The sequence below is a fragment of the Leptonychotes weddellii genome, chromosome 11 (genome assembly GCF_054177405.1).
Source record: "Leptonychotes weddellii isolate Sample4059 chromosome 11, ASM5417740v2, whole genome shotgun sequence".
Classification (NCBI taxonomy): domain Eukaryota; kingdom Metazoa; phylum Chordata; class Mammalia; order Carnivora; family Phocidae; genus Leptonychotes; species Leptonychotes weddellii.
Window position 1 is genome coordinate 12,119,980 of NC_138379.1, and position 27,805 is coordinate 12,147,784.

Consider the following 27,805-nt stretch of genomic DNA (forward strand, 5'->3'; position numbering starts at 1 on the left):
GAGACCTACTAAATTGATTTATATCCCACTAAGGGGTTGAGATCTGCAACTTGTAAAATATAGCTCTAGGCTAAGATGAATATGAATACTATATATATTTTCCATATTTCATACACTGCTATTTTTTTCCCAAGAGGGACTCTCACTGTATATTTTTCTTTTAGTACTTCCTTGTGGACAGTTGCTTGTGTTATAAAGACAGAATCATTGTCACTCATCAATTTATAGTGAATTTTCTTTATCCAAAAAATTACTTAAAAATATCCGTTAGGGGCGCCTGGGTGGTTCAGTCTTTAGGCGCCTGCCTTCGGCTCAGGTCATGATCCCAGGGTCCTGGGGTCGAGCCCTTCATCGGGCTCCCTGCTCCGCAGGAAGCCTCCTTCTCCCTCTTCCACTCCCCCTGCTTGTGTTCTCTCGCTTTGTCTCTCTTTGTCAAATAAATAAATAAAATCTAAAAAATAAATAATAAAATATCCATTAAATATCATTTTTTGAGTTTGAAAATATTTGTTTTGGTAGTAGAGTTAAATACTACACTTGAATTACAGAGTTTAGTTTTTAGTAAAGTTAACTAGTGTTGATATGTATTGCACATATGTTTTAAATTATCTCTGGTACAGGGCTCCTGGGTGGCTCAGCCGGTTGAGCAGCCGACTCTTAGTTTCAGCTCAGGTCATGATCTCATGGATCATGAGATCAAGCCCCGCATCAGGCTCCATACTCAGCGGGAAGTCTGCTTGAAGATTCTCTCCCTGGGCCCCTCCCCTACACTCTGGAGCGTGTGCTCACTCTCATGCTCTCTCTCAAATTAATTATCTCTGGTACTTTAGTAAAAATATAAACTTAAAAACAGGCTTCTGACCATAATGAGATACTACCTCACACCCATGGGATGGCTACTATCCAAAAAAAAACCCAGAAAATAGCAGGGTTGACAAGGATATGGAGAAATTGAAACCCTTGTGCGTTGCTGGTGGGAATGTAAAATGTCGCAGCCACTGTAGAAAACAACGTGGCAGTTCCTCAAAACAAAATTGATCATAGCATTACCATGTGATTCAGCAAATTTCCACTTCTGGGTATATACCCCCAAAGAATTCAAAGCAAGGTCTCAAAGACATATTTATAGGGCGCCTGGGTGGCTCAGTTGTTAAGCGTCTGCCTTCGGCTCAGGTCATGATCTCAGGGTCCTGGGATCGAGCCCCGCATTGGGCTCCCTGCTCAGTGGAAAGCCTTCTTCTCCCTCTCCCATTCCCCCTGCTTCTCCCTCTCCCATTCCCCCTGCTTGTATTCCCTCTCTCTGTGTGTCTCTCTCTGTCAAATAAATAAAATCTTAAAAAAAAAAAAGACATTTATACACCCATATTCGTAGCATTATTTACAATAGCCAAAAGTTAGAAACAGCCGAAGTGTTCCTTGACAGATGAATGAATAAATAAAAATGGTATATACATAAAATGGAGTAGTATTCAACCTTTTTAAAAAGGAAGGAAATTCTGACACATGCTACATCATGGATAGACCTTGAGGATGTTAAGCTAAGTGAAGTAATCCAGTTACAAAAAAAGAAAATACTGTTAAGATTCCAATTATATGGGGTGCCTGGGTGGCTCAGTCATTAAGCGTCTGCCTTCAGCTCAGGTCATGATCCCAGAGTCCTGGGATCGAGCCCCGCATCAGGCTCCCTGCTCGGCAGGAAGCCTGCTTCTCCCTCTCCTGCTCCCTCTGCTTGTGTTCCTGCTCTCGCTGTCTCTCTGTCAAATAAATAAATAAAATCTTTAAAAAAAAAATTCCAATTATATTAAAAAAGAAGATTCCACTTATATAAAAAGTGCCTAGAGTAGTCAAGTTCATAGAAACCGAAAGTAGAATGGTGGGTACCCGGGACTGGAGGGAGAGGGGAGTGTGGAGTTGTTTAATGAGTATAGTTTCAGTTTTACAAGATGAGAAAATATCTGGAAATAGGTTGCATGATAATGTGAATGTATTTAACACTACTTGACTGTATCTTAAAAATGGTTAAGATGATAAATGTTATGTGTATTTTACCACATTTTTTAAAAAATTGGTTTCTGGATGCTCATAACTCTTAGAAAATAGCATGTTGATTATTTCAAGTAATAAATTATCAACTTATGTTTCAACAGTTCTGCATTTTCCAGCTGGTGAGCACTGAGAATAACCGCTATAGTCTAGATCACATTTCCTCCCTATTCACTTCTCAGGTAGGTTGGATCATCCTTTGCATATCACACAAGTACAGGAAAAAAGTATTGACTGACTCAACTATGTTGTAAAGGGATGGAAATCTTAAAATGGAATATTTAATGATACATGCAAACAAAATTTCATTTGGGTTTTACCAAGTTCTTGTGGTACCATCTTTTGTTTTTATGCTTTTACCTCCTATTGATACAAATTTAAGTCACTATAAGCTATTACCCTTTCTTATTTTAACCTCATTTTCCCTCATATTTCCCCCTAGGAGACACTGATTGACTTTGCCATAACCTCTACAGATATCTGGGCCATGTGGCATGATGCTGAAAACCAAACTGTTGTGAAATACATCAACTATGAACAGTATGGATCACTTACCTCTGTCATCCTGCCTCACCCCAAGGAGTTTCATATTTAGAAAACAGAGCTTTTTATGTAGAACCAAAGTCAGGTGTTCACATTGAAAGGATTCATCCCTGGGCTTGCCTGTTGTTAACTATTTTCCGAAATTCCTCCTTTTGCATTTTGTGTTATTTCTTACCTTTTGGTTTTAGAACAAAATGAAGAATTACTTAGGAATGAGATAAAGAAAATACCATATTTCTTGGGAGAAATGGCACATACCCAAAATAATTCTGATTTGGGAGTTTTCTTTGCTTCTGAGCAGACTATTTCTGACAGCCACAACTTCCAAAAGATACTACAGCCCCTTTGGGTACTCAGTTTCCTCATCATAAGAAGAGACATTGATTGCACAAGTATAGTGCTTTTCAAACTTTTTTAAAACAGGAAACCCCTTTTTCTGAAAGATAATGAACTCCAGTATATAAAACTAGTATTTTATGAGTATAAAATCGTAACACAATTTAATGTGTTGATAATCTCTATTATTAGGTATATTTGGTCTCTAATACTATTAATGTACATGATAATAGTATAAGATGTTTTTTAGTAGTTACAAAATACATTAAAAAAATAATTTTGAATCAAACACTGTGTAACCCCTGAAATGACCTGGGTAGGATTCCCTGGCATACAGTTTAATGTCCTTGGAACTAAACTAATTGAACCTTAGGGATCCCTCATAACCCTGTATTCTAAAGCAGAATAAAAGGAATAGTTGCCCCAGACGGTTGAGCCACACCTCACAAAATATGAAAATACCCCTTATAGATAGCATTCCAGCAAAATAGTAAAAAGCAGAACTCTGGTATCAGATGAGAGTTTGAATCCAGTTGTGAAGCTGAGTAGCTGTGAGATGCCCTAAGCCTCACTTTCCCTATCTGCAAAATGGGGGTAGTACATCCTTTAGAGTTACCATAAGGCTTACATGAGTAATACCCTTAACTGCACTTAGCATAGTGTCTAACATATAGTAAATGCACATTAGTAGCTATTATTTATATATTTGTGGCTAGAGTTTTAATTTCAGGAAGATGCCTATTAAACTGTTAAGAGCACTTGTGTAAAGCCAGACTGCTGAAAATAAGTTTTCTTTATTTATTTTTAAACTTTTACTAGATCAACAGCTAAGCTTTTAGTTATCATTTTTATGTAGGTTGATGGTCTTTTTTGTTTCCCTGTAGTAATGCTGCAGGTCAATGGAATTCGGTTTTTATGCACTCTCTGCCAGAGGAAGAGATCATTCTCAGAGATGATCAAGACCCCAGAGTAAGCAACATTAAAGTCTTATGTAAGGGGATGATTTACTCTGATCATTAGTTTGAGAAGAATCAGTTGTATTAGTCTGAATTCTTTCAGCTGCAGGTGAAAGAAACCCACCTCAAACTGACTTAAGCTTAAAAGGAAAATATTGATTTGTGCAGCTGAGAAGCTGAGAGTTACCTGGCTTCAGCCATGGCTGGAACAGTGCTTTCAGGTCTTGATCTCTCCTTTTTCTCTATTCTGCTTTCCTCCTTGTTGGGTTTATTCTCAGGCAGGCTCCTTGAACCTGTGCATTCTATGAACTTAGGAACCCCAGAGGAAAGAAAGAACCTCTGTCCCTGGTCCTGAAGTAGACTCTCATTTACCTGGCTTGAACCTTGTGCTGATTTCTGATGTAGTCACTCTGAGCAGAAGGAATAGGTAATCTGGCTTGGCATGAGAAACCTGTCCGACCTGCACCTTGCTCTTGTGGAGATGGTGAGGTCAGTTGAGTAGGGGGAATATGGGTAGAGGAGGAATGGTTCCCCAGAGAAAGATAGGGACTTGTTAGTAAAAGAAGGGAAATGGATGCTGGGCAGGCATAAACACTATGTGTCCACTATACCAACCATGTTGGTACATGCATGTATAAACTAGAAATCAGATAAATTCTGGTAGCGTATATACTATGAAGAAAATAACTTTAAAAGGTAATACAATAGCGAGCAAAACAGGCCGGTCTCCCTGTTTTTCAGAGATACCCTCAGGATAAGTAGAAGCAAAAGCTTTCAGATGATGCCTTCATGTTAAAATGAGGTTGAAGATTATGGGCCCGAGGTCATTCCCTAGAACCTTAGGAGGAGGAAGGAAATTTGAATGAAGGTCAGTCAGGTTTGCTACTTCCTGCAAATCTGATTTAAAAATTTGGGCAGAATAATTAGGCAACATAGGACTTCCCATTTTTTTCTCTCTACTTCATTTCCCTGCTAGTGACAGCTTATTGCAGGTTTTTATTTGTTTTTTACATGTAATGCCTATTCTTGGTTCCTTTTCTTTTATATGTGAGCCACTTTGTGGATTGTGTAGAAACCAGTTTAGTTTAATTGTTCTCTTCCCAGTGTGTATCACCAATAAACTGAGGTTCACCTTTTCCATTTAAGGTTGGCATTTGACAAGCTCTGTTTTCCAGTGGAATGCTATGAAGTACTCCATGAGGAACACACTGATTTCATTATAGTACACCTAGTTGACTCAGAGACATTGCAGTCTTCTCAATGTGAAAAGAGAACTGCTCTAGTATTTGGTATTGCTCAAATATAGAAAGGCTATATTTATATAATGGAAACTCAAATGTTGGTGCTAATGTGATGAATTCTTCCTTCAAATTTTTCCAGATTTTATCTATTTAGAATGACACTAATTTTTGTTTTACTGTTCTAACAGGAGATGTATTTGCAGAATCTATTTACACCAGGACGATTCATAAATGCAGCTTTATGTAAAGCTTTACAGGTCAGCAAGAAAAGATTTAATATTTAGACTATCTCTTACTTTGTCACTATCATTGTATAATTAATAATTACTATTAATTTTTGTTGTTTTATATACACTAAACACCAAACATATTTTTGCAGTTGTAGATACATGTGCTTATTAGTGTAATTTTTTAAATGTTTTTTCCATTAAGTAAGACTCCCAACAGGGAGGTAGAGCTGTGGGTACTTTCCCAATGACTACTGAAGTGTGCCAGTAGTAAAAAGAGAAATTTGTGCCTTCACTATTGTAAAAAGATACCATACTATTCTGCATGTAATCTCAGTACTTGAAAGAAATTTAAAATGTTTTCTTGGTTAGGTTTTTTTTTTAAAGATTTTTATTTATTTATTTGACAGAGAGAGACACAGCGAGAGAGGGAACACAAGCAGGGGGAGTGGGAGAGGGAGAAGCAGGCTTCCCGCGGAGCAGGGAGCCCGATGCGGGGCTCGATCCCAGGACCCTGGGATCATGACCTGAGCCGAAGGCAGACGCTTAACGACTGAGCCACCCAGGCGCCCCTCTTGGTTAGTTTTGATGGTACTCTCTTTTACCCTTTTGTTAATACAACGAAGGTCTGACTTAGTTCAGATTCAAAAAAAACCTCTGAAAATCTAATCATCAAAGTCACATGGCTTAAGAGATACTTAATGCTTTACAAAAGGATTCTTTACTTTAAAGTCACTTGGGTTTCCTTAAATTGCCATTAACTTCGTGAATTAAAAATAGAATAATCAGGGGTGCCTGGGTGGCCCCATCGTTAAGCATCTGCCTTCAGCTTGGGTCATGATCCCAGGGTCCTGGGATCGAGCCCCGCATCAGGCTCCCTGCTCAGCAGGAAGCCCGCTTCTCCCTCTCCCACTCCCCTGCTTGTGTTCCCTCTCTCGCTGTCTCTCTCTCTCTGTCAAATAAATAAATAAAATCTTAAAAACAAAAAACAAAAATCACTCATAGAATTGAAAGGTCCCTGAGAATCTCCTCACCTGACCTTCCACACAAAGAAACACCTTCTGAGGCTTTTCCAACCACCATTCAGCTCCTGGTTGTCTCTGCCTTCAGTGATCAGTTTCCCACTGGCTCTTGTGTGAGTTATTGTTCCCAAGCTGTTATTTAAAAGCTCTTCCCAATATTAGATCACATTTAGCCCCTATCCTTTTGGTGGGTTCTCTCTTTTGGGACTTCATGGAACATGCCTGTCTTCTGCAAAGCAACTAGTCAAATATTTTAGGAATCTTCCTCCAGATTAAATACACCCAGTTCCTTAACTTTCTCTCAGATGATACCATTTCTAGACCCTTTTCTTTTACATACATTCTTAAATATTTGGCTGTTGCATGTTTTCTGTTTTCTCTCTGCTAAAACTTGTGGGTGACACGGTCACTCCCTTCTAAGGTGTTTTTTCTTTTCATCCCATCAGCCTTCTTCCTTGTTAACAATTAAATGTATTTGTCTTATGATATCTCTTGTACACTGAAATATTAAATAATCACTAAGGCATAAATGTTCTCCTTAGGGACTCCTGGATGGCTCAATTGGTTGAGCGTCTGCCTCCGGCTCACATCATGATCCCAGGGTGCTGGGATTGAGCCCCATGTGGGGCTCCTTGCTCGGCGGGGAGCCTGCTTTGCCTCTCCCTCTGTCATTCCCTCTGCTTGTGCTCTCTCACTCTATCTGTCTGTCAAAAAATAAATAAAATGTTTAAAAAATAAATAAATAAAATAAATGCTCTCCTTTAGGAGAGTCATTCCTAGTAGAGTGACCAGCCACAAGACTACTCTAGCTTGCTTTTGTGCCAGTCTTGGGTGTGTGTATTTAGCATCATTTTATATCTTCCTTCTGGCTGAGCAATGGCCTTTCAGGGGTTTTTTTGCTTTTTGTAATCCAGTTTAAGCCCCTTCCTACCCTGTTCTAATTCTGTCAGATTCATGGATTTCTGTAGTTTTTTCTGGTCTATATAAATGATTTAAAAAAAAAAAACAATGATTTCAAACTGGCTATGATTTTACATACAGGAATTATTCGCAGAGTTAGACATAGACGGGTTGTTCAGGCGTGTTCAGTTTCTATTGTATAGCTGTGTATTGGCTCATTGCCTTCTAAATTGAAGTCTTTCTCATTCAGTTTTGGGTAGTGTATAATACTCTAAAATGTCTCCTTTAATTTTAGATTTTCTGTCGAGGAACTGAGAGGAATTTAGATCTTTCATGGAGTGAACTGAAGAAAGAAGTCACTTTAGCTGTTGAAAGTGAGGTGAGGTTTGGTAGAGAAAGAATAATTTCTTGGTACAGGGTAGATTGCTACTGAGGAATTGTTCAAGTTGTTCACTGGACCTTGTTAGTAGGAAGTATAAATGTTAACCTTTTAATTTGAAAATTAGATACATATAGTCTATGGCATGTAATGCATAATATGGGATATTCATTTGGCTATAACTTAGTAAAATGATATTAGACAGTTATGTTTTGGGGAAGAAAGATCCCAAATGGTATTAAGAGTTTCTCTCTTCCCCCCACCCTTTTCTTCTTTGCTAGCTCCAAGGAAGTGTAACAGAATATGAATTTTCCCAGGAGGAGTTTCGAAATTTACAACAGGAATTCTGGTGCAAGTTCTATGCCTGTTGTCTTCAGTACCAAGAAGCCCTCTCTCACCCTCTTGCCCTTCATCTGAATCCACACACAAACATGGTGTGCCTACTGAAAAAAGTAAGGGAGCTAAAGCATATAGAACTCCTTTAGATGGGTCTGCAGATCTTTCAGACTATCAGTCAAGTCAAATGTTATAGTTAGCTTTTAGTACTTTTTTTTCTTTTAGAATTATAGTTCATTTGTATTTAGATAGTCTTCTGCATTATTTATAATTTTCTTGCATTTTACGTTATTTACCTTATGTCTTGAAGTAATTTCAAACTTTAAAGAGTTACAAGAGTAGCACAAAGAACTTTTGTATACCCTTCACCCAGATTCATTGTTTGTTAGCTTCCATTTGCTTTCCCTCCTTTTATACATAAATATTTTTCTTCTTAAGCCACTTGACTGTCATAGACATTATGCCCCTGTATTCTTAAATATTTTACTATGTATCTTAAGAACAGTGTATTCTTAAAAAAAAAAAAAAAGAACCGTGTATTCTTACATAACCACAGCACAATTTAAAGATCAGGTAATTCGTTATTGATATGATATTGTACTGTTACATTCTGATTTTACCAGTTGTGCCCATAATTTTTCCTCTGATATAGGATCCAATCTAAGATCTTGGATATATTTGGTTGTCATGTTTATTTAGCTTAATCTTGAGCTTTTGTCAGCCTTTCTTTGTCTTCCATGACATTGACATTTTTTGAAAACTATACCTGTTGTTTATTATAGAGTGTCTCTCGGCTTGGATATGTCTGGTGTTTCCTCGTGATAAGATTCAGGTCTCAATTTTTTTATACCTGTAAACATTCATTGCAAAAAGTGTAATTGGAAGATTTGTATTTCCAGGGATACCTGTCTTTCCTTGTGCCTTCCTCCTTAGTGGATCATTTGTATCTCCTGCCTGATGAGAACCTTTTGGCAGAGGATGAGGCAGCTATATCTGATGGTAATAATAATTACTGTGTCCATGTTTAAGCCCCTTCCTACATGAACTCTATGCTTTGTTTCAAGTGGATGCAAAAAAACTTTGATTGCCACTATGACCTTTCCTGGTCAGTTTACCACAATATAGATATTGTAAGGAAAACTGAAGAGGCCTAAGCATCTCCAAGACCTCAGATAGATCCTTGGCATTTAATTATTAATATTTTATTTTAGTATAATATTAATCAGTGGCTCTTCATTGGCTTGAGTCATGAATGTTAACGTTCTCTTACTCACAGATGTGGATGTTGCTCGGGATGTCATGTGTCTTATAAAATGTCTTCGCCTGATTGGGGAGTCAGTAACTATGGATATGTCAGCAGTGATGGAAATGAGCTGTTACAACCTACAGTCTCCAGAAAAGGCTGCAGAACAGATTCTGGAAGATTTGATCACTATTGATGTGTAAGGAGCATTTAGGGTAAAGTGCATTTCCTAATAGAAATTTAGCAAATTTTAGTGCCAGCATCAAGTTTTTAATGTACATGCAAGTCCATGCAAAATAGTGGTTTGAAGTTAAAATGAGTTGCTAAAATTCTCAATAGGTGTCTCTGCTTTTAAACAAAATCTTACACATGAATTCAGATCTGGAAGCAGACTCATAAATTATGCTCTATTAACTACTAACTGAGCTATAAATTCTAAAACATAAAAGTATTTTCTCACATGCATTTTGTCTGTCATTTCTGAAAGAATGAGGGAAAATTTGCTGTATGAAGTAAAAGTATCTTGTATGCCAGAGTGATTATCTCCACTCCTTTATTCTGTAGCTAGTCTTCCTGTCTCATAGAGCATTTAGCTTATAGCACTTATAGAGTCTTCTGTGTTACGTATTCTCAGTAGTAATAGTTTCCTGATTGTCCTTCTAGAGAAAATGTGATGGAGGATATTTGCAGTAAGCTGCAAGAGATCAAGAACCCAATCCAGGCCATCGGGCTACTTGTGCGGGAAATGGATTATGAGACAGAAGTGGAAATGGAAAAGGGGTTCAATCCAGGTGAATGACAACAAACGTGTCTCTTTGATTTAGAGAAAACAGTTTAACTCCTTTTAACTTCTTTTCCTTTTTTTTTTTCTCTTAATTATAGCTCAGCCTTTGAATATTCGAATGAATCTTTCCCAGCTGTATGGTGGCAACACAGCAGCATGCATTGTGTGCAGAGGTGTGTGTAAAATTGCCAGCACTCGCTTCCTCATCTGCCGAGACCTTGTGATATTGCAGCATCTGCTAATGAGGCTGGGAGATGCCGTAAGTACTGCTTGGGGGAAACCTGTAAAATCTACTCACAGAGCAGAATGTCGGCTCTATGGGTACAGACTTTTGTCTTTGTTCACTGCTCTATCACCTACGTTTGACCTGTAGTGAGTGTCTAAAATTGCAGATTAAGAACGTACATGATGGGGACGCCTGGGTGGCTCAGTTGGTTAAGCATCTGCCTTTGGCTCAGGTCATGATGCCAAGGTTCTGTGAGCTGGCCTCATGTCGGGCTCTCTACTTGGCAGGGAGCCTGTTTTTCCCTCTCCCTCTGCCTGCCTCTCCCCCTGCTTGTGTGGGCATTCTCTGTCAAATAAATAAAATCTTTTTAATTAATTAATTAAAATCTTAAAAAAAAAAAGAACATACATGACAAGGGGCACCTGCTGGCTCAGTCAGAAGAGCATGCAACTCTTGAGTTTGAGTCCCATGTTGGGTGTAGAGATTACTTAAAAATAAATAAGGGCACCTGGGTGGCTCAGTTGGTTAAGTGTCAGACTCTTGATCTCAGCTCAGTCTTGATCTCAGGGTTGTGAGTTCAAGGTCGGTGTTGGGGTCCATGCTGGGTGAGGAGCCTACTTTTTAAAAAATAAATATACTGAGGGCGCCTGGGTGGCTCAGTCGTTAAGCGTCTGCCTTCAGCCCAGGTCATGATCCCAGGGTTCTGGGATCGATCCCTGCATCCGGCTCCCTGCTCAGCGGGAAGGCTGCTTCTCCCTCTCCCACTCCTCCTGTTTGTGTTCCCTCTCTCGCTCTGTCTCTCTGTCAAATAAATACATAAAATCTTTTTTAAAAATAAGTAAATAAATAAGCTTAAAAAAAAATCCATGAAGCAGATTATTTTACAATCAATCTTTGTATGTATAGTGATGGGGAAATTTCCCAGGGTGGCTCTCCCAAAATTTAGTATTGTTAGTAACTACTTTGCATGTGATAACAAGATACCATTTAGTGTGGAAGAGAAAGGAAATTTTTGCAGTACAAAATTTAGCCTAGGCACGTTTTTTTTTTTTTAAGATGTGATGTTTATTTGAGAGAGATAGCATGTGCACTGTGGGGGGCCAGGAGGGAGAGAGAGAATCTCAAGCAGGCTCCATGCCCAGTGTGGAGCCCAACTCGGGGCTCCATCTCATGACCCTGGGATAATGACCTGAGCCGAAACCCAAGAGTCAGACGCTCAACCAACTGCACCACCTGGGGTCCTCCCAGCTCCATTCTGTGCTTCCTTTTCCATCCTAGTCTTCTTAGGCCACCAGACTCTTGTCTTGTTGTCTCGTAGTCTCGTAGTCCTTGTCTCCCATGCTACTAAATGTTCCATGTTTGGAGATTGCCTTTCTGCCCTCAGGCAGAAGCCCCACTTGTCTGTCAGTTGGTTATCTCATCCTAGCCTGACAAGGGAGCAGTCTGGTTCACTAACTCATGTTAATGTATAAAGAACTGCAAGGCCTTTGCGACTCCCAAAGCTATTCATATATTTTAAATCAGAATTTATTAACTCAAATACGTTGATAATGGTAGAATTTCAGGTAAAAATAAGGAGGACATTTAGGAAGATGATTTGTTTAAGACCACCCGGGAGACACAGGAGCCTTTCCTGAGAGCCTGGTACTCAGGGCAGCCCTTACTGAGTTCTTTTCAATCTCTGCAGTCTTCCATTTCTTCAGTAGTTTTTGTGGGGCGTTTGTTTGTTAATTATAACCATTGTTTTTTTCTAAGTACAGAAGTAATAGATGTTCATCATAGAACCTTTATATGTAAGCCTCTGTCTATAAACAAAAAAAATTAAAATTCATCTGTAATTGACCCAGTAACAACTGGGATAACATGTTGGTGTACACTCTTTTTTCTCTGCAAACATTTTATTTCTAGAATTAGGATATGCTACATGGTATTTTTGTAATCTGATTGTTTTTATTCTACCTTACACAGCTCATCAGTATTTTCACAGGTCATTAAGTATTCTACAAAATTATTTTTATAGTTAACCTAGCACAGTTTTATTCAACCAGTCCCATTTGTGGCCATCCAGGTTGTTGCCAGTTTTTTCCTCATACCTATAAATATCCATACACCTCTACTGTATCTTTGAGATAAATTCTCAGAACTCAGAATTGATTGGTCACAGGCTATGCACATTTTTAAGGCTTTTGGTGGTATTGCCAAAATTTCCTCTAATGTTCATAACTATTTTTATCCAAGACTAGTAACATAAGGAAGGGCTTAGATTTCCCTGTTCCTGTTCTTGAATTCTGAGCCCACAGATTCAGTGAAAATTACACTTTTGTTTTCTCTTTCACCATCAGCATTTTTGTACTGTTAAATCTTTGGGTAGATATTTTTGCTACCCTAAAATTTAATAGGTGTGTTGCCTTTATGTACATGTGTCGCTTTTTTTGTATGCCCTTTGTAACTGTGTTTGTTATTTATTTTACCTCCACCTGAACCTTAAGAGTTATCACTAATCGCTGTGTATGGTCTCACCCACCCACTCATCATGTATAGGTGATCTTGGGAGCTGGTCAGCTCATTCAAGACCAGCAAGACCTCCTACATCGAACAACTCCTCTACTCTTATCTTATTATCTCATTAAGTGGGGAAGTCAGTGCTTGGCAACTGATGTTCCAGTTGACACGCTGTGAGTTTCACTATTCTGGTTATTTTTAAAATAAATTGCGAGTTTGATTATTTTTTTCATTGTCTTAAAAAAAATTGTAAACGTTATGCGGTTCCATGATTTGCCTATAAAATTCAGAGAGCATTTAGCTGCTTCAATTTCCAAAGGTTGAAGGCAGTTTATAAAAAGAATCAAAATACTAGATATACATTATTATATATGTGGTTTTTTGAAAAGAAAAAATGTTTATTCTGGAGTGGAAATGGAAAATATATGTAATTTCCAAAATTTGTCTTTTCTTAGAAACTGTTGAGAGAGGTAGTTTTTCACTAACCACGCGTTTTTTATGCTTTTTCTAAAATTGAAATAGAGGTGACACACAATGTTACCTGAGTTTCAGGTGTACCGTTATTACATATGTGTGTGTGTTTAATGTAAAGATAAATCCTGTTGAAGGCCAAATAGATGAGGTCACAGGGCAAGTTAGACCACACACAAAAACATACTAGTTACAAAAGGTAGGCTGAGCTGCTTTATAACCAAAAGAAAAAGAAACCATTACTTAAAAGAATTATATTTTCAATAAGATAAACTGTCCTGTTTGGCAATGTCCTTTCAATAGAGCTTTTATATGCAACTTACTAATTAAATTGACAGTATTGTATGGAGAAGAACTTGTAGTAATGTTTGTGTAGAAGAACTGCTGTCTTTTTCTCTGTTCTCCCAGGGAGTCCAATCTACAACACTTGTCAGTACTGGAACTGACTGACTCTGGTGCTGTAATGGCAAATAAGTTTGGTAAGGACTAGACTATATGCATTTGATTTTAAATTTGGCTTTTATTGCATATTCATTAAAGTGGTCCTTTGCCACCTCTGCTGTGGAAAGATTGGGTAGGCTCTGCTTTCACTTTGGGAGGTTCATAAGTGAGCTGTGGCCTGAGACCTGTGACAGGGAGTCCATGAAACCCCGGGAAACCCAAATCAAGCATAGACTAAGGGTGTTGCATATGTAAACATATGTATGTGTGTGTGTATTCCTGCTTTTCTATTGTATATTGATACTCTGGTGATTAATTCAACAAAATTAGTTTTAAAATTTAAGTTCATGGTAGCTTTTGTAATCTTGTCTTAATACATATTTAAAAGGCATCGTCTCTCATACTTGAGAACCATTCTGGAGAATTTGTTTTGTATTATTTTGGTATAAAACTTGGAATCTTGAGACCATATTTACTGTAAACACTCCCTAAGGAAGACGCTTAGGTGTAGTGAGATCAGTGAAAAGAAAAGGACATGAGTGCACTGTTGATTTAAGTGGTTTTTTATTGCATTTGTATAGTACTTCACACTTTATAATCTGCTTTTATTTATATTGCCAATGATTACACCCATGTGTAATGTATATTTGAAATAATAAATGTTCTTTATTATAGGCATAACATGAATTAGTAGACTATCTTAATTGAAAATTGGCACTACTATCACAAGTTGATGATTGTCATAACTTTTTCTTTTTAAGTATCTAGCCCTCAGACAATTGTGGAATTATTCTTCCAAGAAGTTGCAAGAAAACATATCATATCTCATCTCTTCTCTCAACCAAAGGCACCTCTGAGCCAAACTGGGTTGAATTGGCCCGAGATGATTACTGCAACTACCAATTATTTATTGCAGCTTTTGTATCCTTTTATTTAAAAGCCAGTTAGGGGTTCCTGGGTGGCTCAGTCAGTTGGCTAAGTGGACAACTCTTGACTTCAGCTAAGGTCATGATCTCTGGGTCCTGGGATCAAGCCTTGCATTGGGCTCTGCAGTCAACAGGGACTCTGCTTGAGGATTCTCTCATCCCTCTCCCTCTGATCCTCCCCCGACTCATGGCGCATGCACTCTCTCACTCTCTCAAATAAATAAATAAATCTTTAAAAAAAATGAAAGCCAGTTAAAAGGTGTTTTCTGTCTAAATAGCCTAAGGCTCTTAATTCTCCCTGAATAATGAAGATTCTTAATGAGATTGGGTGCTTATTCCCCCAACAAGAAATGATAATATTTACTCTCAGATATCCCAATTTTTATTTTATTTTGTTTTATTTTCCTCCGGACTTAGCCAGATTTTCTTGGTACACAAATACTTAATACCTAGATCTCTTAAAACGTTATATGTTCATCAAGTATTTATTGAATGGCTCTGTATGTCAGACACTATGGTAGATGCTGGGTGTCCACTGGCACCAAAGGTATGTATAATATACCAGAACTGGCAGTGATCGCCCAGGGATGAATACATGGTCTAGCCCATAGATTGAATTCTGAGCTAGGTGACTAGGCTTCTAATGTATAACGTTTAAACCATGGGGCACTTGGGTGGCTCAGTCGTTAAGCGTCTGCCTTCGGCTCAGGTCGTGATCTCCGGGGTCCTGGGATCGAACCCCACATCGGGCTCCCTGCTCCGTGGGAGGCCTGCTTTTCCCTCTCCCGCTCCCTCTGCTTGTGTTCCCTCTCTCGCTGTGTCTCTGTCAAATAAATAAATAAAATCTTTAAAAAATAGTAATAACCTTTAAACCGTATTTGTCTAATACAAGAACACGTGCTCTGCCACTTTCTCTTACCTTCTTTTTTAAAAATTAAATCATTGCATAGAGTTTGATGCCCAATATGTATATATATTTAAGTTTGCCAAAAAAGTAGAAAAATCTCCTTATCCAGTGACTAGATGGCCTAGCAATCCCGGATGTCTCTTTCTGGAATGTTTGATGGGGAATTGTCAGTATGTACAATTGCAGGTGAGTACAGTTTAATCATTCTTGGATTTCTGGAATTTTTTCCTTTATAAATGTTACCTGCATTTTAATTGGCTGATAATAAGAACCATAATAATTTAAACTTGATTGCACCAAAACATACCCCAGAGACATTTTCTTTACTTCTCTCTTGACATGTCATTCCTAATGTTTTTTTCCTAGGGTATCTTGTTTTGCTTTTTTAATCCTGTTAGGTTCTCCTTATACTAAAACAAACATACCATTGTCTTCATATAAATCCTTTACAGGAATCTAGTCATTAAACCAATAAATACCAAAAGTTGAAAATTGCTAAGTTGGAAAAGTGTATGTGTTTTTACATGTGTTGGTGTTATTAGAGTCCTGTTTGCTTTTTGTAAAGTGTCTAACCTAATACAAGAATAGATTAACAGGATTAGATTTTAATTTCCAGATGATTTCAGGAAATACACCTTTTATGTTGACTGACCACTATCTTCTTTCCCTCTTTGAAAAACTTGGGAATGGTTATCTCCTTATATTTATTTTCTAATCAGAAAGCAACTTTTATGCCTTTAAGGATTATATTCAACTGCTACGTCCCTGGTGTCAAGTCAATGTTGGTTCCTGTCGATTTATGCTGGGACGGTGTTACCTGGTTACAGGAGAGGGACAGAAGGTAAATTGCATTTGAATGAACCAACTTCAGTGCAGAGAGGACACTTGGTCTCCATCTAAACTAGGTTGGGGGGATGGAAGGCACGGAATCCTCTAGATATGGATAAAGACGATTAGTGCCAGCAGGAGCCATGTGGGGATTGTTCAGCTTTCATGTGCTTTGCAAATTAGTTAGAACATGGGAAAACATGAAGAAGAAAATGTTAAAACCCTTTTGCCCCTGTGTAGGTGTTTTTAGGGATGAATTTTTTTTAATTTTATGCTGCTATCTCACCCCATTATGGAAGTTTATCTTTCTAACTTGTTCCCTGACATCCTATTTATGTGAATTTTCAAATATGCAGAAAGTTTAAAGACTTAATCATATACTCACCACTCAAATTCTACAAATGTTAACATGTTACTATGCTATTGTATATTTATCCATCAATTTTCTTATTAAAAATATTTAAGTTAAAAATGAGATAAAGAAAAATATTAATGTGTCAGAATTTAGAATGGCAGAAATTGTAAATGTAGTCAACAGTCTTAATTTTTCTTTTTTGGCTTTCCTTTAGCACCTGCCTCCCCTCCCCCGACTTTTAAGCACCTAGAATTAAAACAGTCCATTATAAGTCATTTTGTATTCTTTTATTTCTCCAGGCTCTGGATTGCTTCCGCCATGCAGCATCTGAAGTGGGCAAAGAGGAATTCTTGGATCGCTTGATTCGCTCAGAAGATGGGGAGATTGTTTCCACCCCCAAGATGCAGTATTATGATAAGGTATATTATGGTGTGGTTTGGTCCTTCTTACACCACCCTGTGTAAAAACGTGTCTGAAATCATTGCTTTTGTATTTGGGGAGAAAAGTAATGTAAAAATTTAATTGTTCCCTGAACTTCCAAGAGAAGAGAGAAATGAATTCCCTGGAGAAATTAAAGAAAACGTATATTTTAAACGAAATTGGTAATGTTTTTAACTTAAGTGAAATTCCTATTATGATACCTACCAGTTTGTTAGCCTGGTCATCAGAATTTTACTGATAGTAGTCTTGCCTAAATCTCAAGGAATTAACTTGGAATGCTGTATTTAGCCTTAGTTTTTAATATTTGGACCTCAGTATCTCTACTGACCTTTTTTCCTGTCACTCTTTTCTCTGATCATTCAGTTCTAGAGAGAGTGGCCTGCTTACTATCTCATGCAAGCCAGGCATACACTCTGTTCCCTTCAAGACCTTTGTACCTGCTGTTTCCCTTTTTCCAGATAGTCAAGGTTCAAGTCCTCATTTCATTGAAGTCTCTGCGCCTCTGTCACCATAACATTTAACCATTCTTGATGTTTAGATTTTAGATAACTATTTGTTGTTATCTAAATTTCCCACCAAAAAGTAAATGACAAAGGCAGGCTTAACCATTTTGTTCATTGCTTGTAAAAGAGACAAATGATTTTTTTTTAAGTGAGCTCTATGCCCAATGTGGGCTTAAGCTCATGACCCTGCAATCAAGAGCTACATGCTCTGCTGACTGAGCCAGCCAGGCACCCCAAGATAAATGAATTTCTACTGAAATAGATTTGTAGCTCTTAATAACCCTCCACCATCCTTCTGATGAGAAAATTATTTTGAATTCTAAGAATTTTTTTTTTTAAGATATATTTTATTATTTATTTATTTGAGGGAGAGAGAGAGAGCACGTGAGTGGGGTAGGGAGAGGGAGACAATCTTAAGCAGGCTCCAAGCTCAGCATGGAGCTCACCGAGGGTCTCGATCTCACCACCCTGAGATCATGACCTGAACTGAAATCAAGACTCGGTCACCTAACCGACTGAGCCACCCAGGTGCCCCAGTTTTTTGCTTGTTTGTTTGTTTGTTTTTAAGTAATCTCCACACTCACTGTGGGGCTCAGACTTACAACCCCAAGATCAAGAGTTGCACACTCTACCACCTGAGTCAACCAGGCACCCTGAATTCTAAGGATTTTTTAATCTGAGGCTGGCTAGATTTGAGGAGTTGGTAAATCCCCTGAAATTGTGTGCAAAATGTTGCTTGTATTTTTTCTGTGGAGAAGCTCCATAGCTTTCATCAGAAGAAAGGTACTGATTCAAAAAGCATGATGAATCACTGCTCTGATGGACCCCACAGTGGGCCATTGAAGAAAATACTAGAACTCACACAGAAGAAATAAATTAAGATGTGCTAATGTTTAATATAAGGATCAACCCTGGTGCTCTTATGTGGTCCTTTACCAGGTGGTCACTTGTCATTTAGTCTCAAGGTAGGCATCTGAAGGAAGAGTGAAGGTGTCATAGCTGCGGTGGGGCTTCAGGGGGGCACCTACACTACTCCATTTGATTTCAGTAGATTATGTTTGCCTGGTTAAATTGATTTATACATGATATTGCTTCATTTTAATACAAATCACCTCCACAATTTTAAAAAATTCCTGCAAAGAAGCCAGATTAAGAAAGTACAAGCAAATGAGGACAAAATAGGGCTGATACTTCTCCCTTTGATACAGGCTCTTCATCAGCCATATTGCAAGGTAAAAACAGTAACAGTCTGTAATCTGATGTAATGTATGGGGATTAACATAAGAATAAAAAAAATAAAAAATAATAAAAAAATAAAAAAATATATATAATCAGATGGGTGCCTGGGTGGCTCAGTTGGTTAAGCGACTGCCTTCGGCTCAGGTCATGATCCTGGAGTCCTGGGATCGAGTCCCACATCGGGCTCCCTGCTCAGCAGGGGGTCTGCTTCTCCCTCTGCCCTCTTCCCTCTCGTGCTCTCTGTCTCTCATTCTCTCTCTCTCAAATAAATAAATAAAATCTTTAAAAAAAAAAAACAGTCTATAATCAGATCTGACAAGAATCAGCTGATAACAGGTGAACTTCTCAGGAATGCTATTTTAAAATGTAAGTAAGTCTATCTTGAATTAAAATGTCAACTCAGGATAATAAGAAACCATGAAAATTACTGGACGCCTAGGTGGCTCAGTCGGTTAAGCGTTGCCTTCGGCTCAGGTCATGATCGCATGATTCCCAGGGTTCTGGGATGGAGTCCCGCATCGGGCTCCCTGCTCAGCGGGGAATCTGCTTCTCCCTCTCCCTTTGCTCTTCCTCCCCTCTGCTCCTACTTTCTCTCAAATAAATAAATAAAATCTTAAAAAAAAAAAAAAATTATCAAGGCATTAAGCATCCTAATCACCTGTAGTGGAGTATAAATTGGCTACAACCACTTTGAAAAACTGTTGGTATTTACTAGCTGCAATCATTGATATACCCTATGACCCAGTTATTCCAATTCTAAATATATCCATAAATATATACATATTTACCAAAAGAGATGTATAATGATGATCCAAGCAACATATTCATAAAACTCATACACTAGAAACCCAAGTGTCCATTGACAGAATGGATCGATAAATTATGGATGGATATGTTTACTTGGTGAACATTCAGTCAGCTGTGTACCTAGGATTTATGTACGTTTCTAAATATATGTTATATTTCAAGAAAAAGTGTAAAATAAAAACTAAGCATCCAAAAAAAAAGATGTTTTATACTGTTAATAAAGAAAAGAATAAATAAGTACTAGTAAACAAAAATAATTCAAAACTTTATCTTTATTTCATCTTCTATAAATTTATATGTTGAGTGTGTTAAACATATATATTAGAGAGCTGTGTATACATAAGTAAATACATGTGCACATGTGTGCACAGACGTTAATAGGGTGGACAATCAAAAAAGTTTGAAGAGCACTGTTCTGTCTTGTATTAGAAATGGATTATGTCAAACATTATTCTCTTTAGGGTTTTATAAGGCTATGGTGGCAATTTATTTTTTGAGCTTTAAATTAATCTATGACCTAAACAGTTACTAGGAAAAGTCAACAGTGAAATTGCATGTGTTCCTTCAACAAATACTTACTAAGAGCCCACTGTGTACTAAACATTGAACATAGAGCCATGAACAAAAAAACCAATAGGAAATTTTACAGTAAGCCTGTTATTTGACAGTAGAATCTAAAGGAAAGTCTTTTTTATTTTATTTTATTTATTTATTTTAAGTAATCTCTACACCCAACGTGGGGCTCGAACTCACGACCCCGAGATCAAGAGTCGCGTGCTCTTCCGACTGAGCCAGCCAGGCGCCCCTAAAGGAAAGTCAAATATTAACCAAATAATCCTGTCTTGTAGTCAACATCTTTGATTTAATCTCCATCTTAACTAGTTATCTTTCTGACTGATATAATTCCTATTTCAATTTGAAGTGTACTACCATATTAATTTTAATGGAAACTCCCTCTGTTTCTCCTCAGGTTTTGCGTCTACTAGATGTTGTTGGTTTGCCTGAGCTGGTTATTCAGTTGGCTTCGTCAATATTAACTGAAGTAGGTGGTGACTGGAAAAGTCAGGTAAGAACGAACTATAATCTAGTTATTTCCCTTTAGATTTGTCCTGGATGTGGGATTTTAATTGCTATTGTTTTTTTCCCCCCCTGTATTTGACATTTAGGCTACCTTAAGGACATGCATTTTCAAACATCATTTGGATTTGGGTCACAATAGCCAAGCATATGAAGCCTTAACCCAAATTCCTGATTCCAGCAGGTAGTCAATCCCAGTCTTTTTTAGAGAAGGCAATTTACCAGCCCTGTTTAACCCACTGAGACAGTTTGCCCTCATGTCCCTTTTTTTTTTTTCTCCTAGGCAGTTAGATTGTCTGCGGCAGCTGGTGGTAGTTCTTTGCGAACGCTCACAGCTACAGGATCTTGTAGAGTTTCCCTATGTGAATCTGCATAACGAGGTAATTTTATTTGTCCACTGATAACTGGACACAGCCGTGGTGGTTGTCATGCTCGCTACTAACTTTGGTATCTAATTGCTTCCCCTTCGTTAGGTTGTGGCAATAATTGAATCACGTGCGCGAGCTGTGGACCTTATGACTCACAATTACTATGAGCTCCTCTATGCCTTTCACGTCTTTCGCCACAATTACCGAAAGGGTGAGCAGTTGAAGCCAACAGTCTTTGTTAGGGGCAATCTTAGCAGTTTAATCATGTTTTATAAAAATACTGTTTGACTTATGTAATTTTTACCTTATTTTCACCATTGAATGAGTGTTCTCTATAAGCATTTGGGGAAATTATGTTTAATTACAAGATTAGCTTCACCCTTTTGAAGATTACCTGTTAGCCTTAAAGACATGCAGTTTCTAGAACATTCTTGAGGCATTTCCAGTGAGATGTCATTCTATCTATATCTTCTGTCTGCTTTTAAAAGAAACTTTAACTTTTTTACTAAAGGCACCTTGAATTCTTGTGGCTGGTTTTGAGTTACTGAGCCAGCTTGCTATTGCCCTTATTTTTGCTGATTCTTTTGAGAGTAAGTTGTAGATGTCATGTTTCAATGTATAAATGCTTAAGATGCATTTGCTAAGGACATTTTCTTAGATAACCTCAATACAATTATCAGATTAAGGAAATAATAACTAATTTCATTAATTAAATGTAAATATAATGCTATCGTGATTTTTTTAATAGCACATTCCTCCCATACCGTCCTTATCCCCTGATCTAGAATCACACATTGCATTTATTTGTCGTGTCTCTTTAGTCTCTTTAGTCTCCTTTAATCTGGAGCACTTCTTTTGCCTTACTTTACCTTGATGTAGTTGATATTTTGAAGAGTACAGGCCAATTGTTTTGTAGAATATATCTTAGTTTGGATTTATATGATGACTAATGAAGTCTTTATCAGAACAGCTAAAATGGTGGTAAGCATAGCATAACATAGAAGTTGAATCGCTGTGTTGTACATCTAATAGAGAAGTTGAATCGCTGTGTTGTACATCTGAAACTAATGTGGCATTGTGTGTCAGCTATACTCAAAAAGATTTAAAAGAAAAAAAGCAAAATCTTTGAGACAGAAAAAAAAAGAACAGCTAAGAAGGGATTGTATGTCTGTTTTAAGATCATTTTACAAGATAACCATTGTGGTTCTCCTTTAGAACTGGTAATATTTTTTACCATTTTCCCCCTCAGAACTTTTCATAAGGTTTCTTGCTAATTTTCATTGGAAAGAATAGATGGAAGTAATTCATAAACATGCTCTTAATTTTCCTAGTGGTGAGACATGTTTGCATATTCCTTATATTCTTGACTCATACAGACAGGGACATGTAGATGATTAAAGATCTCTCACTGTTTGCTTTTACAATAACAATATCCATTACATCAACCTGGTTAAGATCACTTTAGCTGGGGACCCCTGGGTGGCTCAGTCGGTTAAAGTGTCTGCCTACGGCTCAGGTCACGATCTCTGGGTCCTGGGATCGAGCCCTACATTGGGCTCCCCGCTCAGTGGAGAGTCTGCTTCTCCCTCTCTCCCTCTCCCTCTGCCCCTGCTTGTGTTCTCTCGCTTTCTCTCTCTCAAATAAATAAATAAAACCTTAAAAAAAAAAAAAAGACCCCTCTAGCTGAATTCATGTTCAGATCTTTCTGGAGCAAGACTTGTTATCCTAAAAAATGTCTTAATATGGCAGGCACTCAGAAACATTTGTTGGCGGGCTAAAGTCAGTTAGTTTCATTTTAAATAAAATTATGTGAATTTTAAAACTGTTGGAATGAAAAATAGTTTCATTTGAAAACTAAAAGAAATGTTAAACGCAGGGCGCCTGGGGGTGGCTCAATCGTTAAGCATCTGCCTTTGGCTCAGGTCATGATACCAGGGTCCTGGGATCGAGCCCCCGCATCGGGCTCCCTGCTCAGCAGGAGGCTTGCTTCTCCCTCTCCCACTCCCTCTGCTTGTGTTCCCTCTCTCTCTGTCTCTCTCTCTCTGGGAAACAAACAAACAAATAAATAAATAAATCTTAAAAAAAAATGTTAAATGCTCTTTGGTTTCTGGAGTCTCATGCTACCTCAGAACAAGGTGTTTTTCAATATCTCATTCAGCTTGTGTGACTAAAGTATTATAAAGATAATCCATTCTTGAGCAGAGCAACCAAATATTTCTTGGTCTCGCTGGGTGGAATTAGGTAAAAATGTGGCTGAAATTAGCACTCTAAACTAGTCTTGTGTACTATCTGGGAATGTAGTATCTAAAAGTCAGAAGTAGGGACACCTGGCTGGCTCAGTTGGTAGAGCTTACGACTCTTGATCTCAGGATCATGAGTTCACACCCCACGTTGGGCATAGAGATCACTTTTAAAATGAATGAATGAATGTCAGAAGTAACATTTACAGATTTTTTTCTTTTTTTCCTTAATTGTAGTAAAATAGACATAACATAAACTCTACTAACTTAACCAATTTTTAGTATTCAGTAGTGTTATGTATATTCACATTACTGTGTAACTAATGTCCAGAACTTTTCATCTTGCAAAATGGAAACACTATACTCATTAAACAACTTCCCATTTCCGCCTCCTGCAGCCCCTGGCAACCATCATTCTACTTTCTGTCTCTATGAATTTGGCTACTGGAATCCTAAAGTATTTGTCTTTTTGTGACTGGCTTATTTCATTTAGTCTAATATCTTCAAGGTTCATCCATGTTATAGTATGTGTCAGAACTTCCTTCCTCCATTATATGTATATGTCACATTTTGTTCATCCATCCATCAGTGGACACTTGGATTGCCTTCCTCTTGGCTATCATGAGTGATGGCTGTGTGAACAAGGGCACACAAATATTTCCTCAAAACCCTGCTTTCAATTTTCAGGCTATATGCCCAGAAGTGAAATTGCTGGATCACAAGGTAACCCCATTTTCAATTTTTTAAGGAACTGCCATACTGTTTTCCATAGCAGCTACACCAATTTACATTCCCACCAGGAGTGTACAGAGGTTCCAGTTCTTCCACATCCTCACCAACACATGATTTTTTGTGGTTTTAAGTTAAACTCAATTTTGTTTTAAGTTAAGTAATATCTACACCCAACATGGGGCTCAAACTTAAAAGCCGTATGCTGTTCTGACTGAGCCAGCCAGGAACCCCTCTAAAACACATTTCTGAAGTTCTGATGTTTAATTTATTATTGCCTCCTAGCTGGTACTGTGATGTTTGAGTATGGAATGCGTCTTGGCAGAGAGGTTCGAACTCTGCGGGGACTTGAGAAGCAAGGCAACTGTTATTTGGCTGCTGTTAACTGTTTACGACTTATTCGTCCAGAATACGCATGGATTGTACACCCAGCATCTGGTGCAATGGTATGAAAGCTTTCCACCTTGCAGTTTGGGAAGAATCATTTAACTTACTTGGTTTGGTCCTTTTGAAACTATCGCCTCATTTTGCTTCGTTTTGTTTAAAATTTCTACTGGGATATTTGTGAACTTCATCTATTTTTGCAGCAATTCCATTGTTATATATTACCACCCCTTTGGTTCTCAAATTTAGAATTATTCTAGGAAGAAGAATTGCATATGGTTTTGAGTTAGACCTAACTTCAAGCAAATTACTTAATTTTTTGCTGCTGAGTTATCCTCTTGTATAAAATAGAGATGATGGTGATGATGATAATGTCCACCTTATAGGATTGTTTGGGTACTAAATGAGGTAATTCATAGAGTACTTAGAACAGTGACAGTGCCTGGCTTGCAAAAAGTGCTCAGTAAATGGCAGCTACTTTTATTTCATTCATTTTTTTTTTCTAAAGATTTTATTTATTTGAGAGAGAGAATGAGACAGAGAGAGAGTGCATGAGAGGGGGGAGGATCAGAGGGAGAAGCAGACTCCCCGCTGAGCAGGGAGTCCCATGCGGGACTCGATCCCAGGACTCCAGGATCATGACCTGAGCCAAAGGCAGTTGCTTAACCAACTGAGCCACCCAGGCGCCCCTATCTCATTCATTTTTGTTAATTCAGTCTACAATTACCATTTTAAAGGCTGTGCACTTAAAAAAGATGCTGATGGGGTCATATGTGTGCAACTTCTCGTGTTGTATATCATTCCTGCATGCACTAGGCTGTTTCCCAGGGTCTGGGGTAGAGAATATAACTCTGGAACCAAGGAAAGTCAAGTAGTTTAATTGGAGGTTAAGTCCACGGCCGTAGACCCAATAACATGTTAGAGCAAAGTGGGCCAACTTGGCAAACGACTCCATTCCTTTGATAGTTACAGTACCTTTGTAAGAAGAGCCATGCTAGTTGAAATAAACATAATTTATGTGGAGAGAATTTAAGCATGAAAGCTCTGGATCACAGTTAGTGATATCAAAATAAGATACAGCTGACTCTTGAGCAACACGAGTTTGAACTGCGCAGGTCCACTTATACACGGTTGTTTTCAATAAATGCAGTAATGTAGGGGTGCCTGGGTGGCTCGGTCAGGCGCCGGCCTCTTGATTTCAGCTCAGGTCATGATCTCAGGGTCATGGGATCAAGCCCCGAGTCGGGCTCAGAGAGGAGTCTGCTTGAGATTCTCTCTCTCCTTCTCCCTCTGCCCCTGCCCCCATTCATACGTTCTCTCTCTAAATAAATAAATTTTAAAAATAAATAATTTTTAAGGAATCTTTAAAAATGTAAATGTATTTCTCTTCCTTAAGATTTTTTGAATAACATGTTCTTTTCTCTACCTCCCTTATTTGTGGGAATACAGCATATAATACAAATGACATGAAAATATAAGTTAATGACAGTTTATGTTCTTGGCAAGGCTTCCAGACAACAGCAGGCTATTAAGGTTTTGGAGGAGTCAGAAGTTATATGCAGATTTTCAACTGTGCAGGGCATTGGCACCCCTAACCCTCATGTTGTTCAGGGGTCAACTGTACTAACTTTTCAACTTTTCATTAACTTAATCACTTGTTTTGTCTTCTCAGTATGATCGTCCTGGAGCATCCCCTAAGAGGAATCATGACGGAGAATGCACAGCTGCTCCAAGTGAGTTGGGGGTCTCCCTTGGATTCTTTGGTTAGACAGTAATTATGTAGTTGTGTTATAGTATTATCTGTATTAAATGTGTGGGTTTTTTTGTTTTGTTTTTTTTTTAAAAGATTTTATTTATATATTTGAGAGAGAGAGAATGAGAGACAGAGCATGAGAGGGGGGAGGGGCAGAGGGAGAAGCAGACTCCCCGCTGAGCAGGGAGCCCGATGCGGGACTCGATCCTGGGACTCCAGGATCATGACCTGAGCAGAAGGCAGTCGCTTAACCAACTGAGCCACCCAGGCGCCCTAAATGTGTGTTTTTATATAGTAGTTGTAATATGTATAGCAGTGTAAAAATATTGTAAAGTTTCTTTTAGCTTATGCTCAGTATTTTAATCTGCTAAAAGTTGTCTGGTTGCTCCCTGAAAACTTTGTGTGGCTGTATGAGAAATGAAAATGCTTTAAAAAGTGTTGCTTGCTGTATTTAAATCAGCTTAGTATTAAACTTGTTTTATCAGGGCCCTTGGATATTACCATGGAGATATGATATTCCTCCATAAAGAGCTCTAGAGTTGGACACACCTGGTTTTAATTCTGCCTCTCACTGTGGGCATGTTCCTCTCTTTCTGATCTAGTAACAGCATCTCAGAGTTGTAAAATACATTGTAAGCATCTCCTCAGCTGCAGCTGTTGTTACTGTAGTTTGATTTGACTGACTGAGCTGCATGCTGGAAGCAGGGCTGTTGCTTTATTTTTAAGTTCGCTTTTATGGAGCCCCCCATTTTTCCTCCAGTGCCCTAGGACTTGACGTTGAATTACTTAATGTTTTGTGGAAATTGACAAGCTGGGTTAATAGGCACTGATGATAGGCACTTCCTTTGTACTTTGGGAATCAAAAATATTTCTTTTTGGCTTCTAGCCAATCGGCAGATTGAAATTCTGGAACTGGGCGACCTGGAGAAAGAGTGTTCCTTGGCCCGCATTCGCCTCACTCTCGCTCAGCACGACCCATCGGCAGTTGCGGTTGCAGGTAGTAATGTGGCAGTCTGGGGACACTGCCAGCAGGCTTTGTGTGTGTGTGTGTGCTAGAGCAGCATGCCAGACGGGCTGGGCGCCTCTCACTGCTACTCCGAGAGGCTCGTCGCCAGAGGCGGCTTTGGGTCATTGGCGGACACCACCTTTGCCGCTGAACGGTTCTTTTGCATTTCCACAGGAAGTTCGTCAGCAGAGGAGATGGTCTCTCTCTTGGTTCAGGCTGGCCTTTTTGACCCTGCCATATCACTCTGTCAGACTTTTAAGCTCCCCTTAACGCCAGTCTTTGAGAGGCTTGCTTTCAAGTATGTATGAAATTGTCTTTCCTTTTTTTTTTTTTTTAAAGATTTTATTTATTTATTTGACAGAGAGAGATAGCAAGAGCAGGAACCACAAGCAGGGGGAGTGGGAGAGGGAGAAGCAGGCTTCCTGCTGAGCAAGGAGCCCGACGCGGGGCTCGATCCCAGGACCCTGGGATCATGACCTGAGCCGAAGGCAGACGCTTAACGACTGAGCCACCCAGGCGCCCCTTGAGTACCCATTTTTATTTATTTATTTGACAGAGAGAGACACAGCAAGAGAGGGAACATAAGCAGGGG

At 38.5% G+C, this 27,805-nt stretch overlaps 1 protein-coding gene across 2 annotated transcripts in view; it reads left to right on the plus strand.

Annotated features, from left to right (window-relative positions):
- NUP160 (nucleoporin 160) overlaps positions 1 to 27,530 on the plus strand; it is a 41,902-nt gene extending 14,372 nt beyond the window's left edge. For both annotated transcript variants that reach the window (XM_081798095.1, XM_081798096.1), the window contains exons 8-31: positions 2,148 to 2,225; positions 2,486 to 2,583; positions 3,807 to 3,891; positions 5,308 to 5,376; positions 7,564 to 7,647; positions 7,929 to 8,099; positions 8,883 to 8,982; positions 9,260 to 9,425; positions 9,890 to 10,017; positions 10,109 to 10,269; positions 12,778 to 12,911; positions 13,618 to 13,688; positions 14,412 to 14,571; positions 15,600 to 15,669; positions 16,226 to 16,324; positions 16,966 to 17,085; positions 20,627 to 20,722; positions 20,823 to 20,917; positions 21,017 to 21,113; positions 21,207 to 21,312; positions 24,356 to 24,516; positions 26,127 to 26,187; positions 27,094 to 27,204; positions 27,388 to 27,530. In XM_081798095.1, coding sequence (XP_081654221.1) covers positions 2,148 to 2,225; positions 2,486 to 2,583; positions 3,807 to 3,891; positions 5,308 to 5,376; positions 7,564 to 7,647; positions 7,929 to 8,099; positions 8,883 to 8,982; positions 9,260 to 9,425; positions 9,890 to 10,017; positions 10,109 to 10,269; positions 12,778 to 12,911; positions 13,618 to 13,688; positions 14,412 to 14,571; positions 15,600 to 15,669; positions 16,226 to 16,324; positions 16,966 to 17,085; positions 20,627 to 20,722; positions 20,823 to 20,917; positions 21,017 to 21,113; positions 21,207 to 21,312; positions 24,356 to 24,516; positions 26,127 to 26,187; positions 27,094 to 27,204; positions 27,388 to 27,521 — 2,655 coding nt within the window. In that variant the 3' untranslated portion in view covers positions 27,522 to 27,530. The remainder of the gene's footprint in view (positions 1 to 2,147; positions 2,226 to 2,485; positions 2,584 to 3,806; positions 3,892 to 5,307; positions 5,377 to 7,563; positions 7,648 to 7,928; positions 8,100 to 8,882; positions 8,983 to 9,259; positions 9,426 to 9,889; positions 10,018 to 10,108; positions 10,270 to 12,777; positions 12,912 to 13,617; positions 13,689 to 14,411; positions 14,572 to 15,599; positions 15,670 to 16,225; positions 16,325 to 16,965; positions 17,086 to 20,626; positions 20,723 to 20,822; positions 20,918 to 21,016; positions 21,114 to 21,206; positions 21,313 to 24,355; positions 24,517 to 26,126; positions 26,188 to 27,093; positions 27,205 to 27,387) is intronic.
- The last annotated feature ends 275 nt before the right edge of the window (positions 27,531 to 27,805 follow it).